This window comes from Caretta caretta, chromosome 25 (assembly GCF_965140235.1).
Source record: "Caretta caretta isolate rCarCar2 chromosome 25, rCarCar1.hap1, whole genome shotgun sequence".
Lineage (NCBI taxonomy): Eukaryota > Metazoa > Chordata > Testudines > Cheloniidae > Caretta > Caretta caretta.
Window position 1 is genome coordinate 15,521,933 of NC_134230.1, and position 15,544 is coordinate 15,537,476.

General features: G+C 57.3%; 1 protein-coding gene across 3 annotated transcripts in view; it reads left to right on the forward strand.

Moving 5' to 3' along the window:
• The first annotated feature begins 6,635 nt into the window (after positions 1-6,635).
• MIDN (midnolin) overlaps positions 6,636-15,544 on the forward strand; it is a 31,896-nt gene continuing 22,987 nt past the window's right edge. The window contains exons 1-4 of one of the 3 annotated variants that reach the window (XM_048830953.2): positions 6,636-6,991; positions 10,307-10,532; positions 12,069-12,156; positions 12,454-12,516. In XM_048830953.2, coding sequence (XP_048686910.1) covers positions 10,315-10,532; positions 12,069-12,156; positions 12,454-12,516 — 369 coding nt within the window. In that variant the 5' untranslated portion in view covers positions 6,636-6,991; positions 10,307-10,314. Of the gene's footprint in view, positions 6,992-9,621; positions 10,149-10,306; positions 10,533-12,068; positions 12,157-12,453; positions 12,517-15,544 lie in introns of those variants that run through there. The other 2 variants (XM_075123169.1, XM_048830954.2) reach the window with 2 other exon arrangements.

A 15,544-nucleotide genomic window follows, 5' to 3' on the forward strand; every position in this document is an offset into this window, starting at 1 on the left:
GCCAGGAATAGCAGGGGCCTGTAGGTCAGGCTTGAGGTGCATGAGCAGGACTGTGTGGGGAGAGGCTGGGTTAGGGCTGAGTGGGGATTGATGCTCAGGCTGGAGATGCATTAGCTTCTCTGTGTGGGAGGGGCCGGGCCTGGGGTGGGGGTGGGGAAGGGCTGTAGATCGGGCCTGAGATTCATTGTATGGGGCACAGAACCAGGAACTGGTGTCAGCCACACCCGCTCACCCCCGAGCTCTCCGGCCAGCCTGGCTCTGGCGTCTTCCTTCCCCGGCCGCTCGAGGGAGCGGTGACAAGCAGCCCTGCGCCCCAGCCCACGGTGGCAGGGAGTCGCTATGGTGACTCAGCCTGGGGAGCCCAACCCGGCTCCACAGATACTGGCTCTGGGACGTCACAGCCCAGGGTCCCTCCCGCGAGCTGCATCATTCCTGCCATGCAGGGAATTGACACACAAACCAGGGAAGAGCTAAAAATACCTCCCAGCTCCTGCCCCCGGGGTTCCTTGCAGCGCCTGGGGGAGGCTCAGCCGCCCCTGGAGGCGGGGGTGACATCAGACCCTATTCTGGGCAGGACGGGGTGGTGCTCCCTCCATGGGTCAAACAGAGCCAGGTGCCCCAACCATGGGAGGGGGAGCAGACCCCCCCAATTATACACATGGCTGCTTCCCCACTAGCCAAAGGGGGCTGAGCTCCACTCCAGAGGGAGGCATAAGATGCCCACCCCTTCCCTCCGGGACTGCGGGCTGGATCCAGAGCCTGTGGGAGGGGATGGGGTTCTGTCCATTGAAGACAGTGGACCCGAAGGGGGGGGCACCCCCTGCTGCCTTCCCAGCTCCCTCCGCCCCCAAAGACTCCAGGTTTGAAGGTGAATGATCGTCTCCCACCCCGGTACCCCAGGCCCAGCCACGCTCGCTCGGCTGGGAATTGGCAGCTCCTGCTCGCTCGCCACCCACGGCTTTCCCAAGTGCCTACCTGCGTCCCAAGCTCCCGCTGGCTGTGAGTGCCCAGGGCGGGGTGCGGGGCGGGAGCAGCTGCTGGGGTCTGAGGCCAGATATTCTTCATTCTGAGAACCTCCTCACACCCCATTCACAGCCCACCCCCACCTGCCCCGGGAGAAAGACTGAGAGAGGGAGAGTTCGGCTCGGGCAGCATTCGGGGGGCACGGGTACTGCTGGGGGCATCTGACCCCGATCTCTCCTCTTCAAATACAGTGCCCTGGCTCTCTGTCACTCCGTGCCTGGGACACCCCCTCTGCCAGGCCGGTCCAGGGGAGCTAGTCGTCAGGAGGGGGCTCCTGGCTCTCAGCCACGGTCACCTGGATGGAGGTATGATCCCCATCCCCTGGCATCTGGGAACTGCCTGTGGGAAGGAGCAGGGGGTGGCGGGTGTTTCAGGACAGAGCCCCCTTGTTGGGGGTAGACTTTTGTTAGGGTTCTGACCCCCCGCCCCGTCCACTCTGCCTGCGGGTTGTTTTCAGCCCCTAGCTTGTTGATTCATCCTGACTCAGTGACTTCACTTCCAGTTCCTCCCTGACCCTGACCTCAATTCACCTGCAGACGGGCGGGGTGCAGAGCCCTGGGAAATGCCCTGCCCGGGCATGGGGGGCTCTGTGCCCTCTGCACAGCCAGGTGCTGGGGGTGTCACTGTGGGGTCACCCGTCCTGTCGAGCCCCTTAACGCCCCCTGGCCTGGCACTGCCCTGGCTGTTCTGGACCCGCGGAAGGTCCTGAACACAGGGACTGCCGGCCTTGGGAGGCCAGTCCTGCTGCTAGGAACCACCAAAACCTGGTACCAACATCAAGGAAACACACTGGCCATTTCCACGGACGCAAACAGGTGTTGACAGCCCTGGAAACGTTGCACGCGAGAGCCAGGGCAGTGGGGATGGTTGGTCTGTCCCACGGCAGCTATAAACCCCCCATCCCACTGTCAGGGCCTGCCAGGGGGCACTGCTTACTGGGGCAGGGAAGGGGCCTGGGGCAGGATTTGATTCGGGGCAGCAGAGGCCTGTGCGGGAGCCTAGATTGCCAGCCTGTTACTCATGGGAGCTATTGAGTCGCGCAGGGCATTGCAATGGGGCTACTCACCAGAGTAATTTCTCCCCCCTGTGACTAAGGAGTTGGCAATGAGACCCAACAGCAAGCACCTTAAAGGGGCTCAAAGGGGGAGGGGTTGCAATGATGACTGTGGGACAGAAATTCGGGCCGGTGTTGGATTGGCTGCTCTCACATGTCCCTGACTTCGCCCCACCGGGCACCCCCACCCTGGGGACCCAGAGGTGAGACCGTCCCCCACAATCCCTCATTCCTGTCTCTCCAGGGGCCTCGTCTGGGAACTGAACCTGGCTGGCTGTGGGCCTGGTGCAGAGCCCAGGGAAAAACTCCTAGCAACTTCATGAGCTTGGGAACAGGCCCTGTGTCCAGCTGCAGAGCGGGGGATGCCTCACCAGGTGTGTGTGAGACAGCGCTTGCCCTCCTGGTGCCCTCTCTGTACCCACCCTGGGGCTAGTCTGACGTTGCCAGCACAGTGAGACTGGCCCCTTTGCACATCAGCTGCATCGCCAACGCCCAGAACTGGGCCTGACCAAATAATGTGATTTGACTTAAGAATCAGGAGGGTTTTTTAACTAACTGACATTGGGGTTTTTCCCCGCCATTGCCTTCTGGGTTCAGCACGTGGCGGGTTGCCCTCAGGTCATGTTTCCCAGCGTTTCTCTGCAGCCAAGAGGGCTAGAAACTGGTTCTGTGGGTTGCTGTTTTTTTAATGAAAACTGTGATTCCCCCCTCACCCCCTGACTCCTAGAGTTGGGGCTTCAGGGAAATACATCGAGATGCCTGATCAAATCACCAGGGTTGGCAAGGCTGAGATCAGCCAGGATTAGCTCTTTCAAAACAAAAGAGCTTGGATGCCCTATCATTTATGGGACCCTCCCCAAAACAGTGAGCACTGGGATTCCACCCCGCCCCCCTTCAGGGGGCTGGGTTCTCAGGCACCCCCTAAAGATATGGGAGTGTCAGAGGAACTCCCAGCCCAAACAGACTCTTTAAAAATCATACAATCGGGGACCTTTGTGCCAGGAGAACTCCTTAAGAGACCGTGCCCCAGAGACATACTGGGGCGCTCTGGGAAGTGCTCGACGTGCTTGGGGGTGCTGTGGGGGGCACCCACTCCCCACTGCGAGCCCAGCCCCATGGATTCTGGCGAAGGGGGTTGCATAATCCGCTGGCTTCGTGTGGCCAGCGCGCTGCAGATGGGAGTAATCCCCGGCCGGGGTCAAATAATCAGATTGCAGGCGGCTTTCGTGCAGCCGCCAACGGGATCTCTGTCGGCATTTGCTCCTCTGAGAGTCTCTCTCTCCCAAAGCTCCTCAGCCACAGGCAGGTTGAAGAACTTCCCCCTCGAACGCCTCTGACACAGTACAGGCAATACGCCCCAGTCTGTCTTTATTCGTTAATGAGGATTCCCAGAGCAACGCAATCAACTAAACACACAAAACCCTGGGTTGATGGGAATCCTGGCTTCTCCCTGCTGTCACCTCTTGCGTCAGGCTGCAGTCTCTGGGTTTTTCCTAAAGCCCCAGCTTCCGGAGTCATGGGGTGATGGGAGAAGCTCAGTTCCTAGTTAAAAAAAGAAAAGAGCAAAGTCTCTCGCCCTCGTGGCTGCAGAGAAAAGCTGGAAAACGCAACACCCAGAGGGGGCACAAGACCAGAGAAAGATTCCCAAAGCAAATGCCGCCCCCCAATTCTCCCTCACACTGAACTTCTAGACTTTGTCTGAGGCTATATCTTAGGGCTCCCACGCCCCAGGCTTTGCCTTGGCACCTGCTAACCTACAATTGATTCCAGCTGTCTAAGGTATTAGTGGGAGGAAGGTGGGTAACCTCATCCCCTATCATCCTGGGGGAGTCTACATGAGGCCCCCAAGAGAGATGGGTTCAGGTGCCAGGTTTCCATCAGCACCGAGCACTCAGAAGCGCCTACCAAAAATGGAGAATCCCCTCCCCCATTGAGAACAATAGACAATCTCCCCCTGTCCCTACCTCTCCTACTGAGAACAATAGAAGCGGGGGAGCACTTGAGAAATCCTGACACTAGAATGCAGAGATGGGCATATTGGGAGGCTGGGAGAGTCTGTGGATGTGGGGGATCTTGAGAACTGCTCTTCTGTGGACAAAGGACCCGATTCTCCATCCCTAGTAATCTAGGAGCACCGACCATTTACAGATAGAACAGACAGCTTCCCCTCCCCCCAACCCTGCGCTGCCCCAGTTTACCACTTTCACAGGGGAAATCCAGAGATCCTGTGGGGGTGGGGGAGGCATCTGAGAGCCTCTGGGAAATCTGGGTTGTGGACGGCGCTGTAGGGAAAATGCATTCTGCTCTGTCTGGCCCGGGATTCCTTGCCCCTGCCCTCACAAATCCCCTGCCCCAGCTGCTTGACATCCTTTAGGCAGACACACCAGGGTTTTTTTGGGGGGGGTGGGCGGACAGAAAAGGGGCAGAGGCCAGCCGTGACCTGGAGCTGGGACACAGACTCTGGGTGCCTTTCCCAGACCTGCAGAAGAGCTCAGTGGAGCTGGAAAGCTCAACTCAGAAGTTGGTCTAATCAAAGATATTCCCTCCCCCACCTTGTCTCTCTAATATCCCAGGACTAACACAGCTACAACAATGCTGCAAACAACCGTCTCCTAAGGTCCGTTTGCCAGGACACCAGTTTTTAAGGGCTACACAAAGGGATGCTGCAGGCCCATGCAGGTAAACTCTCCCCTGCTCCAGGCAGAAATGCTGCTTTCAGCCTCCTATCTCCACGGCAATGTGAGATTGCCTCGTTTAAGATGATTCCGCTCGCCGTCCCCGCATTAGCCATCATAGGTAGGGAGCCTTGTACTAAAGGGACAGGATAATGTTAAAAATCAGATTAAAAAAAATCCCAAAGCAACGGTTTTTGTTTTCTTGTGCTCCCCTGTCTGTATCCACTCCTGTCCCTTAGGCTCTGAGGGGCAGGGACCATCTCTTTGTTCTGTTTTTGTACAGCGCCTCGCACACTGCGGACCCAGGCCATGACTTGGGCTACTAGGTGTAATTCAATACGACTTACATTAGGACAGGATGTTAGATTCTTCAGCCTTAAATATATTTCACAATCTGATTTGCTTTCCCCTAGTGCTGCGGTTTGTTTACTTTCTGCATTTCACTTAGGGCATCATAAAGCCAGGCTAGTCAGTTTCACGTTTGTTTCTAGTCAGTTTCACTTTCTGGGTCACCTGCACTAGGGCTAGGTGATTGTTTGGGACAATGCTACTTTCTCCTAGCTTCTGCCAGCTAGTGCTCCAGAATCTGGGCCTTTATTAAAATAAAAATAACAAGTCCCTAGCCCTTATGGTTACAGAGAAAACTCTTCAATACGAGAACTGCGTGTAACCCAGATGGAGATGTCTCCTGAGTCCTAGGAGAAGGGTGGACTACCTCATGCCATCCCAAGGGGCATGAGCCCTGAAATCTGACAGTGACCATTTCCAGGGCAAGGCTGTGAACTATTTCACAGCTGATCACTGCCAAAAAGAGGGTGGGGGCACACTGTGAAGCTCTATGCCTCCTTCAGCAAGGAGATGAGTGGGTGAGGCCTCTGAAAGTGCCAGCCCCTGTCTGTTCCCCAAAGCTGCAGCGGGTCTCATGCCGCAGGGCATAGATGTGTGTGTGGGCTTTGATCTAACACCGGCTTTGCTTTATTAGCCAGACCAAACGTAGCAACACTTCTACTAGCCTTAGAGCTACGAAAGGTCTTTTTCTCCCCTGCCCTAGCTGGGCTGACTGTCCCTTTAAAGCTAAGTTATGATGAGAAAGCGGGAAACTGAAAGAGCTGTAGCAGGGTTCTCATCCCACGGCCGTGGGCTGCTTGCAGCCCAATCCGCACACAGCTGCGGCCTCTGTGACCTCCTCAGGGCCATACAGGCCATATGTATATATATAATATAGTGCAGGGGTTACTACATGGGGGGGGGGGGCGCAAGCTGTCAGCTTCCACCCCAAACCCCGCTTTGCCCTCACCATTTATAATGGTATTAAATGTATCAAAAAGTGTTTTTAATTTACTGGGGGGGGGGGGGTGTCAGACTCAGAGGCTTGCTGCGTGAAAGGGGTCACCAGTACAAAAGTTTGAGAACCATTGAGATAGTGTGTGGATGCCTATTCGGCTCATAATGGTAAACAGGTTGAGAACCCCTGGCTGTGGGATGGGCCTCTTTTAAGGCACTGAGCCGGGAGACCCGTGGTCAGCTCCTACCTCTGCCACTCTGCGCCTGTGAGACCACGGGCAAGTCACTTCCCCGCTCTGTGCCTCAGTTTCCCCTGATCCTCCTTCGTCTCTATTCAGCTGATACACGTTTCAGGGCGAATCCTCTCCGCTCGGTTTAGGTACAGCGCCTAGCACCGGGGCCCGCCGGCCGCCCCTGCGGTGTGGGTAGCAAGGAGGCGAGTTGCGAGCCAGCACCGGCGGCGCTTTACTGGAAGGCGGAACAGGGAACCGCAGGGGCCGCGCGGGTTGTGAAAGAGTTACTGGAGAGGGGCTGGCGCGCTCCGGCGCTGCGGGGCAGGTGTGGGAGTTGCGTCACCTCCAAGCTCACTGCTGACTCGGCAAGGCTGGAGGCTTTCCGAGGCTGGCTGCTGCTCCTCGCTCGGGCTCCACCCAGGCGAGAGTGCGCGCGGGGGGGAGAGGAATAAAACTTCTCCAGCGCCTCCCCAACGCTAAAGACTAAGGCTGCCCTCCCCCGGAGCGGCGTCAAAAGCCCGAGACCCAGGCTGGGAAGGGAGCTGGATTTTCCCCTTGTTGTGCGAGCTCTGGACTAGCCCCGGATTTATTTGCCTTGGGGGACGATTCGGAGCCGGATTGGATCACGTGCTTTACCGGGATATAGTTTCTTTTTGGGGGCCCGAGCCGTTCCGGCTGCGCGCAGTGTAAAGGAGGCGAAGGGGAAGGATTCGCGGGACCTGGTAAGTCAGTTTGTGCTCTCCCTGGGGGGACAGGATTTCAAGTCTCTCTCTAGAAAGGGGGTTTGATTTCTACCAAGCCAGCGACTGAGGAAGCTCCCCGAGGAACGCGGCTAGGCACCACACAAGATTCCGGCTGGTTTCTTTTTTGCTCTTAAAGGCAACTCACAAAAATCCATTTTTTTAACGGGGGTCTCAGTGTCTTTTAAGGAATGGGGGCGGATTGTAGGGGAGAGCTTCGCTGGGTCCGATTCTGACCTCTCTGCCGATATAGATCCACTTGAGCTGCTCCTGGTTCACACCACAGTCTGATCTGCATCTATCGACTCCTTGGCGAATTAAACTGAGGATGAAAACTCCCTTGCCCCATTCTGGTGAAACCTTCCAGGAATCCTACAACGGCCAGATCCTATTTGTAATCGTCTCTTAGGGCTCCCCCCCCTAAAAAAAAAAGTTTATTTCTGATTTCAACGAAACCGGAGCCAGCCTGAGTCGATTGGACTTACTTTTCGTTGGCAGTTCTGCTTTAATCGAACAAGGCATATGTCATTGAGAGACTTGGCAGGATTGGGTGGTCTTGTTTTTTAAAGTTTCCTGACAAAGCCCTGAGAGAGTTTGTAGGTGATTTTTTTTTTAAATCTACAGTTTCAAATCCAGTGCCTCGGGGAGAATGGGAGACACCCTGTGTGGAAGAAAGAGATCAGAGACTAGTCACGAGGGGGTGACTCCAGCTCTTGGGGGGGCTCTCGTGTGGCTTGGTTTTGTTTAACATCAGAAATAAATCCTGTCTCCTTCCCAGACTAGGACAGGAGTTAAGGCTACTTATTTCAGGCCGGATATTTCAAGTGCTCAGCACCCACCCGGGGGAGGGGGGACACGTTTCCCAGCAATTCGGCTCCCTTGTGTGATCTTTTATGACCCCCATTGTCCAGAAGAACCCAGCCGGCTGCCCTCAGGTGCCAGAAAGGGCTTAATGTGCTCCTTGCAACGTTTCTGGCCCTACACACGGATCTGGCTGGCTCACTAACCTCCCCCTCGGTAGCCAGGCTGTTTACACACAGGATCTAATAGGGCTTAGGCGATTTTTGGTGCCAACGCCCGTCTTAACCGCCAAAGGAGCAGCTTGCCAGGTATCTTTGCGTTTATGTCGGGTGGCGTTGGGAGTGTGTGTGTGTGTGTTTTTAAGTGGCTCCCATTTTTAAGACCGTTCCCATCTGCACAGAGGACACACTGTTCCCAGAGCACTGACTGTCCCTGTGGGTTTCCCACACTCCAGGCCGGCTCGCCCGGCAGAGGGCGCCCTTGCTTTGCTGACTCATTCTGCAGCGTCTCCGGCTGCTGCTAATAACCCCCCCCCCATATAACACCGAGCCGTAGCTCCGGCCTTTAGGGGGAAGGGTGGGGGCCCGAAATCTAACCCGGCCCTTGTCCCCAGAAAACCCTGAAGTTGCCTGGAACCGGAATTTGCCCAAGGAGGATTGCATCTGAGTCTGGGGTTTGCTGAGTCCGGATCTGGATTTTGTAACATTTGGATGTTTCCCCATCGCCCCCCCCCCCCCGCCCCCCTTTCCCGGTTCCCTCACGTCGGTGTGTGTCTGTCTGTCTATCTGTCTCTCTTAACTTGTTCTCTCCGTGACCTCAGCTCACTCCGGCTTATGCGAAAGCCGCTGCAAAGTGCGTCCACGTTTCCCCCCAGCTCCTAGCCGGACTGGGTCAGTCCCGGGGGGGGGGAGGTGTGTATAGACATCCCCAGAGCTCCCGCCCGGCTTGAGGACAAGGGTAACCCTCTTCCCCAGTCAGGCCTCCGCGGCAAAGCGGGGCTTTTTACACCCCCGGCTCGCGTTCACCCCACAGCCGCAGCTCAGCCATTGTTTGGCATAAGCTGCACCCTTGGCGTGTTCTGCCGCGACCACCTTCCTCCGAGTTATCTCCGGGGGTGGGGGGGGCGAAGGATTTCCTTCCATCTTGTAAATACCCTCCCCGCGCCTTAGAACAATGGCTGGGCTGCGCAGGCTCGGGTCATTCCTCGCCTTTCCCGTGCAGCCCCCGCAGAAACAAGGAAGAAGCAGCTGCAAGGTGCAATCGCTCTGTGTGTGTGTGTGGGGTGGGGGGCGTCTCGTCCCACGCCGGGACGGAGACCAGCCCGCAGACCTGGCCTCTGAGCGCGCCTGTAAATCCCCCCGCCCCTTTCCCAAGCCCAGGGAGCAGCTGAGTCGAGGCTTCTCTGCGTAGCCCTTTGTTGTGAGGCTAATATATTATGAATGGCTTTTTTAAAAAGGGGGGGGGGGGTGGCTTGGAGAGGGAGGGGGGAGGAATCTAGCCAGGCACCAGCCAACCATCCTGTTTCCAGTGGGTCAGGATCTGCTAGGCAAAGGCGTAGGGGGAGGGGGAGGGGGAGGGGAAGGGAGGGGAGGGGGGGAAGTGGGGTGGCTGGGGTGGGGGGGGAGAGGTCTGAAAGGGAGGGTGGAGTCAGCCTTCCACGTGGGGGAGCACCGGGCCGGCTGCGATTGGCCCCGGGTTGCCTGTCTCAACGTTCGGAGCGCCCGGATTGGTTGGAGGCTGCGCCAAGGACTCAGAAGTGAATGAGGGGGGAAATAAGCGCCGCCCCCCTATAGAACGTTGATACATTATAACTTTTTGTGTGTGTGTGTGTTGGTACCGTGTGTGCGCGCGCGCGTGTGTTACTTTCACACCGCGACACCGGCGGAGCTCGGAGCGGCGGCTGCCGGGTTCAGCCCCAACGGGGGGGATTCAGGAAGGAAAAAGCTTCTTCTGCCCCCCCACCCCCCACTTCTCCTCCCGCAGCCCCCACACCACGGAGGCAGCACCCTCTCCTTCACACACAGCGAGCCCTCCCTGCCAGCAGCGTCTCCCGGCGAGATCCGCGTCCTCAGGAGGCATCCGAGGAGGGGGAAGGGAAATTCCCCATGGGAGAGTGACGTGGGGGGGGTTAGGTTTTGAGGGAGGTTTAAATAGGGGCAAACTGCTGTGTTGTTCAGGGAGAGCTGGTCCCCTTCCCTCCCCCACCAAGTCCCCTCTAGAACCCCGCGCGAGGAAGACCTGGAAGGACCACGCGGATCCGGAGTGACCCTTGGATATTAAACCGGAGCGAGGGAGGACTCGGGAAGGCGATCCCACCCCGGCTGGTGTGTGTGTGTGTGTGTGAGTGTGAGAATCTGTGCGCGCAGCAGAACCAGGCGCTCTGGTCGCTCCTTTGTTCCCTTCCACTTCCTTTTTTGGTCCCCCAAGCCTCCCCCCCCCCCCCCGACCTTGATTCCCCCTGCCACACCAACCGCTCCTCCCTGCCCGCCCCCCCAGGTCACCGAATGGACCAGCAGCCCAGCGCCAGGAGCTGCAGCCGGGGTGCCCCAGCCTGCGAGGCCGTCCCGAACGAGCCCTCCATGAATCTGTACATCAACACCACCACCGGGACCCGTTATGAGCTCTCCGTCCCCGTGGAAGAGACGGTGGAAGGACTGAAGCGGAGACTGTCACAGAGGCTTAAAGTGCCCAAGGAAAGGCTGGCGCTGTTACATAAAGAAAGGTAGGTCTGGCAGCTCCCCACCCCGCCTTGGCTAAACTACCCCACGAGGGACCCAACTCAGGGGCTCACCAGTCTGTGTCGGGGGAGGGGGGGGGGAGCAAGCCAGGATCCCCCCCTGCCCGCCGCCCCTTGGTGCTTTGGTTTCTTTAAAGTGGCTGGCAGAGGAGGGTTTACTCTTCGCCTCCATTGCAGAGCCCTGGCTCCCCCCCCCCCCCCCCCGGTGTATGTGTGTGGCCCCATTTCTCAGCCTCCTGCACTGAATGGGATGTGTTCCAGTCCCTCCCTCGAGTCGGCTCCCCTAGCACGGCTGGGCTGAGCGGGGTCCCGGGGAAGCTTCTGCCATACGGAGCCTGGACCTAAAATGGAGCCTCTCTGTGGGCTTTGATCCCACAAAACTTTCCCCTGGCGCTGTGTGTGTGTGTGCGGGGCCCCCTCCTGGCTGCACCCCGCTCGGTCGCCGCGTTGCACCGAGTCACGAGTGAGTGCGCGGCGCGGTGCCCTTTGTTCTAAAGGTTGAACCGAGGTGGGATCCCAGAGGCGGCCTTTTCTCGGCACGACGCGGCCCCCCCCCACCCCTTTTTCCAAAACCCCAAATGCAGCCGAGGGCAGGGACGGGGATGGGGGAGCTCTTCGGGAGCTGAATTCTGGCGTGTCAGGGCTGGGAGGTGGGACAGTCCTTTGTTTAACAGGAGCCAGGTTTGCTGCAGATCCGAGACTGGTCAATGCTTAAGGTGCGGGGGCGGGGGGGCTTTCTGTGGGATATTTTGGCACCCCCCCTTCCCCTCCAGCCCCCTCCAAACAGTAGCCAAAATGGAGAAAGGAACCTCCGAGACTAAAATGAGGGGGCTTTTGCTCTTGATTGGCTCCCCCTGGCTGGAGCAGCTGCGTTGAGTGAATTAAGCACCCGAGCCTGTTGTCTAATTGAGGGGGGTGGCTGTGTGTGGTGGGGGTGGGGGAGAGAGCCTTTGCATCTATGATTACAGTACTTGAAAAAAGAAAGGGGGGGCGGGTTTAGTTTCCCCCCCCCATGCTACCCTCCTCCCCAAACTGGTCAACGTTTCCTCTTCTCCCTGCCCCCCACCCCCAGTCATCTGAATTCTGCCTGTCCTATGGGGAAGGTTTTGTTAGACACAAAAGCTACAGACACTGCACGAGTTAGTGCCAATGGCTGCTTGACTGATTACTGCAGCATCATTCCCTGCCTCCTGCCCCTCGGAAAGAATGTTTACATGATAAACTGGAGGGGGAGAGACACAGACACAATTGGACGTTGTGGGGGCAGGGGCTGGAATGAGATTCAGGGGGTAAAGATAACTGGGGGGGGGCATTGTGTTAAATGGAAATGAAAACCCCACCGCTGAACCTGTATTCCCCCCCCCCCCGGCCTAGGCCGTTCAGATTCCAGGGAGCAATGAGGGAGCTAAGGAGGGTACCCGGGTTGGGTTCTAAAGCAAACCAGGCCCCCTTCCGTTAACTGTCCCTTTTTGCTCGAAGTCTGATGTCCTTCTCTCGGTCTATGTCTTTTCCCTTCTGCAGTCGTCTCAGTTCTGGAAAGCTGCAGGATTTGGGGGTCGTGGAAGGAAGCAAACTGACGCTTGTCCCCACAGTGGAAGCTGGCTTGATGGTAAATGGCCTTTTTATTCTCTCCCCCCCCCCCCCCCCCCAACACACACGCACTCGTCTCATCTATTATTAAAGGGCTAGAATGTGATCTGGCTCAGCAGAATCGATGCCACTTCCTCCGACACAAACCCCTTTGTCCTGGGGGGGGTGGGGGGGTTGTCGCTGGCACTGGGAACGCCAGCAAGTTGAATATTTCATTGGTTGCTCGGTAGCTCGGTGTATAAATAGTGAAAGTGACCTGCAATCCACCCCCCTGCCACACGCGCGCACACACCCCCTTTTTTATTTTTTCTTTCAGTCTCAGGCATCCAGACCAGAACAGTCGGTGATGCAGGCTCTGGAAAGCTTAACTGAAACTCAGGTGAGATGCCGAAATATTGGTGCATTGACATGGGCAAAGATTTCTCTGCAGGGGGCTTGTATTTGACCTCCTCCCCCCACAGCTTCCTGGATGTACTGAAAGCTAGAGATTTTGCAACAGAGAAACCTAGAGGCCTGTATCTGTGGTGAAGGGATTTGTTACTGTACTGCCAAAAGGCCATGATCCAAATCAGGGCCCTGCTGAGCCGGGCCCTGCACAAACACTTGGGGAGAGACAGTCCCTGCCCTGAAGAGTTCAGCCTAAATCAGGGGTTCCTAACCTGCAGCCCAATCAGCACCCAGTTGCGACCCACGTGACATCCTCAGGGGCCATACAGGTCATGTGTGTGTATATATTGTGTGGATGCGGCCCACATACCACACAGAGAGCTGCAGGTGCGGCCCACAATGGTAAATAGGTTGAGAACCACTGGCCTAAACAGTCAGTGGGAGGGGAAACCGAGGCAAAGGACAGTGAAGGGTCTAGGCTAAGGTCCTGACCTCAAGGTGCGATGTGGGGGTCCCCATTCTCGACACAGCGGGTGTATTTTGGGACTGATTTTCCCCATCCCCCAATTTAAAGACAAAAGCAGGATTCCTACCCTAACAGTTGCCTTTCCTGCGTGAGGGAAGACGGCCTCTTGCTATTGTTTGCAGAATCGGGAGTGGGGGGGGCGTGTGTATATGCGGATCCTACCAGGACACAGCTTTGTGTTGGAGGTTTGCCCCTTCAGATCATAAGAAGGTGGTGGTGGCGGGGGGGCTCTTCTCCCAGGGCCTGAGCGGCCCTTCCGGAAAACCGGCTGCAGCAGCTTTCGAATGTCTGCACCATGGTCTTGAGCGTATGGCTGGGGAGGGGGCAGGAGGTGTCTCTGGGTTAGGATCACTGGCTGCGCTCCCAAAGGCTAGAGGTTGCTAATCAGACAAAGAGGGGGAGGGTGTCTTTTTTTTTTTTCTCCCCTTCTTCTTCTCCCTACCCCTGGCTTGCGCTTCAAGGAAACCCTCCCATTGCTGGGTGACCCTCTGATGTGTGTCTGGGGGGAGGTGGGGAGGGAAGGAAATGGCAGACTGCAGCTGGGTGTGGAATTCACCTCTTCACCTCCCTCTGGCTTTAAAGTTGAGCAGCTCCTGCTTCTTTGTTTTCGGTCTCTTTTTAAAAACAAACAAACAAAAAACCTCTCTCCTTCCGCCCTGGCTAGCACTTGAGTTTATTTTTAAAAGACTTTTTAAGTCCCTAGTTTAATTCTGAGCCACCAGCATAGTGCTGGGGGCCACTTTCCATCCCCCAAGCTCTGGGCAAACACATGCTAATGCCCAGCCCTGCTTGGTACCTTTTTAAATGCTCTCCTCTGGATCTGAGTGGGTGGGAAAAACACAGGAGGCGGGCTGCAGGGCTTCCTTGCAGCCCTGCCTGTCAGGACTCTGCTGCTGGGCACCTAGTGCTTTTCTAGGACCAGGCCCCTGGAAGGGTGGCGGAGCCACCGAGCCCCTCCATGCACTGCGCAGCTCTCCCTCAAGTCACCTTGGAGCGAGGAATGGCCTTGGCAACCTGGATGCTCTTGGTCCTCCCGCGGGCAACCTTGACTCTGTATGGCCCATTAACGTGCTGCTCGCTGAGCTGCAAAGCCAGCTGGGTGCTTCTGGGGTTGGAGGGTTCCCCGACTTCCTGCAGTGGCAACAGAGCACCCCATCCCCTGCGCTCGGATGTGGCTTCCCTGTGACTCTAGCCAGTGAACTCCTGGGTTCTGGCAAAGGGCTGTAGGCCGTCTGCTACGTGGCTTGTGGGCAAGAGTGTTTTTCTGGGTTGGCATGGGGCATTGGTGAAACGCTAGTGGCACCGTGGTTTGTTCTGGCAGAAGGCTTTGGGTCCCAGTTCCTCAGCTTGGTTTGGTGTCTGGTCAGTTGAGACCTTCCCCGTCCACCCCTCACCTGTCTCGGGGATAGTCTCAGAATTGTCCCCCCTTTCAGGGTGGGGGCCGAGCACACGGGGCGTGAGACGCTCCCTGTTAGCATTCTATGGAGGGCTGTTACTCCAGTTGCAGCCTGGGTAGGAGCCCAGAGCAGCATAGGAATCTCCCTGCACAATGCCTCTTTCTAGGCCTGGGAGGGGCAGAGGGCAGGAATCCTCCTGGGTCGGGCTAAGATTCCTGGCTGGGGCTTGCTGTCTCATGCCCTGGGAGGGTGGGCAGGGGCAGAGCCGGCAAAGAGGCTGGGGCGGGGTCCTCCTGCGTGGTTGGTGTGTGCGTGCGTTGTCTCATCTTGAAAACTTGTGTGATCGCCCAGCCAACATGGTAATGGGGGAGTGGTGGCTGCTTTAAGGAAGGGGGGAGTGGGGGGGAGCTGGCCGACCTGCCCAGAGCAGGGCTGGCTTTGATTACCGTGCTTGTGTCTGCAGGATGGAGTCTGGTGCATTCCAGGCCTCGCAGCGAAAGGGTTTATTCCTCCTTTGTGGCTTGTTGGTAGCAGACCGCCAGAAGTGCAGGGGGGTGGTGAGGGGGTTAGAAGGTAGCTCCTTAGAGGCGCTGAATTGCAGAGATGTAGGCTCCCCTGGGTCAGTCTGTGTCCCATGCACCTTGGATGCAAAGTTCAGGTCCCCAGTCGAAGCTTCACTCCCCCCACCCTCACACCCCCATCCCTTTCTCTCTCACAGAAGCTGAAGCCGGAAAAGGCCTCACATGCCTCTAGTCTCTGTTCCCTACTGCAGTAAAACGAGTGGGACGCCAAGGCTGGGAAGTGGTGACCCCCCCCTCCATGCCCCCCCTAGGTTTGTTGACAGGATCTCTGCCTCAGGAAGCCTTCTCTGAGCACAGAGGCATAGCCAGCACCTGGGGGCGGGGGACAGGAAACCACGCCTCTCATTCATGCTTCTCGCCTTGGTTCTGCCTGCGTAGGGCTCTCGGAGCACAGCAGATCTCCCTGCTATTAGACTTCCTCTGGGGGGTGGGGGAGAAAATGCCATCTAAGCCTTCCCCTCGGTACCTTAAGGAAATGACTACCGGGCAGGAGGCGTGGTGCTTACCCCAAGCTAG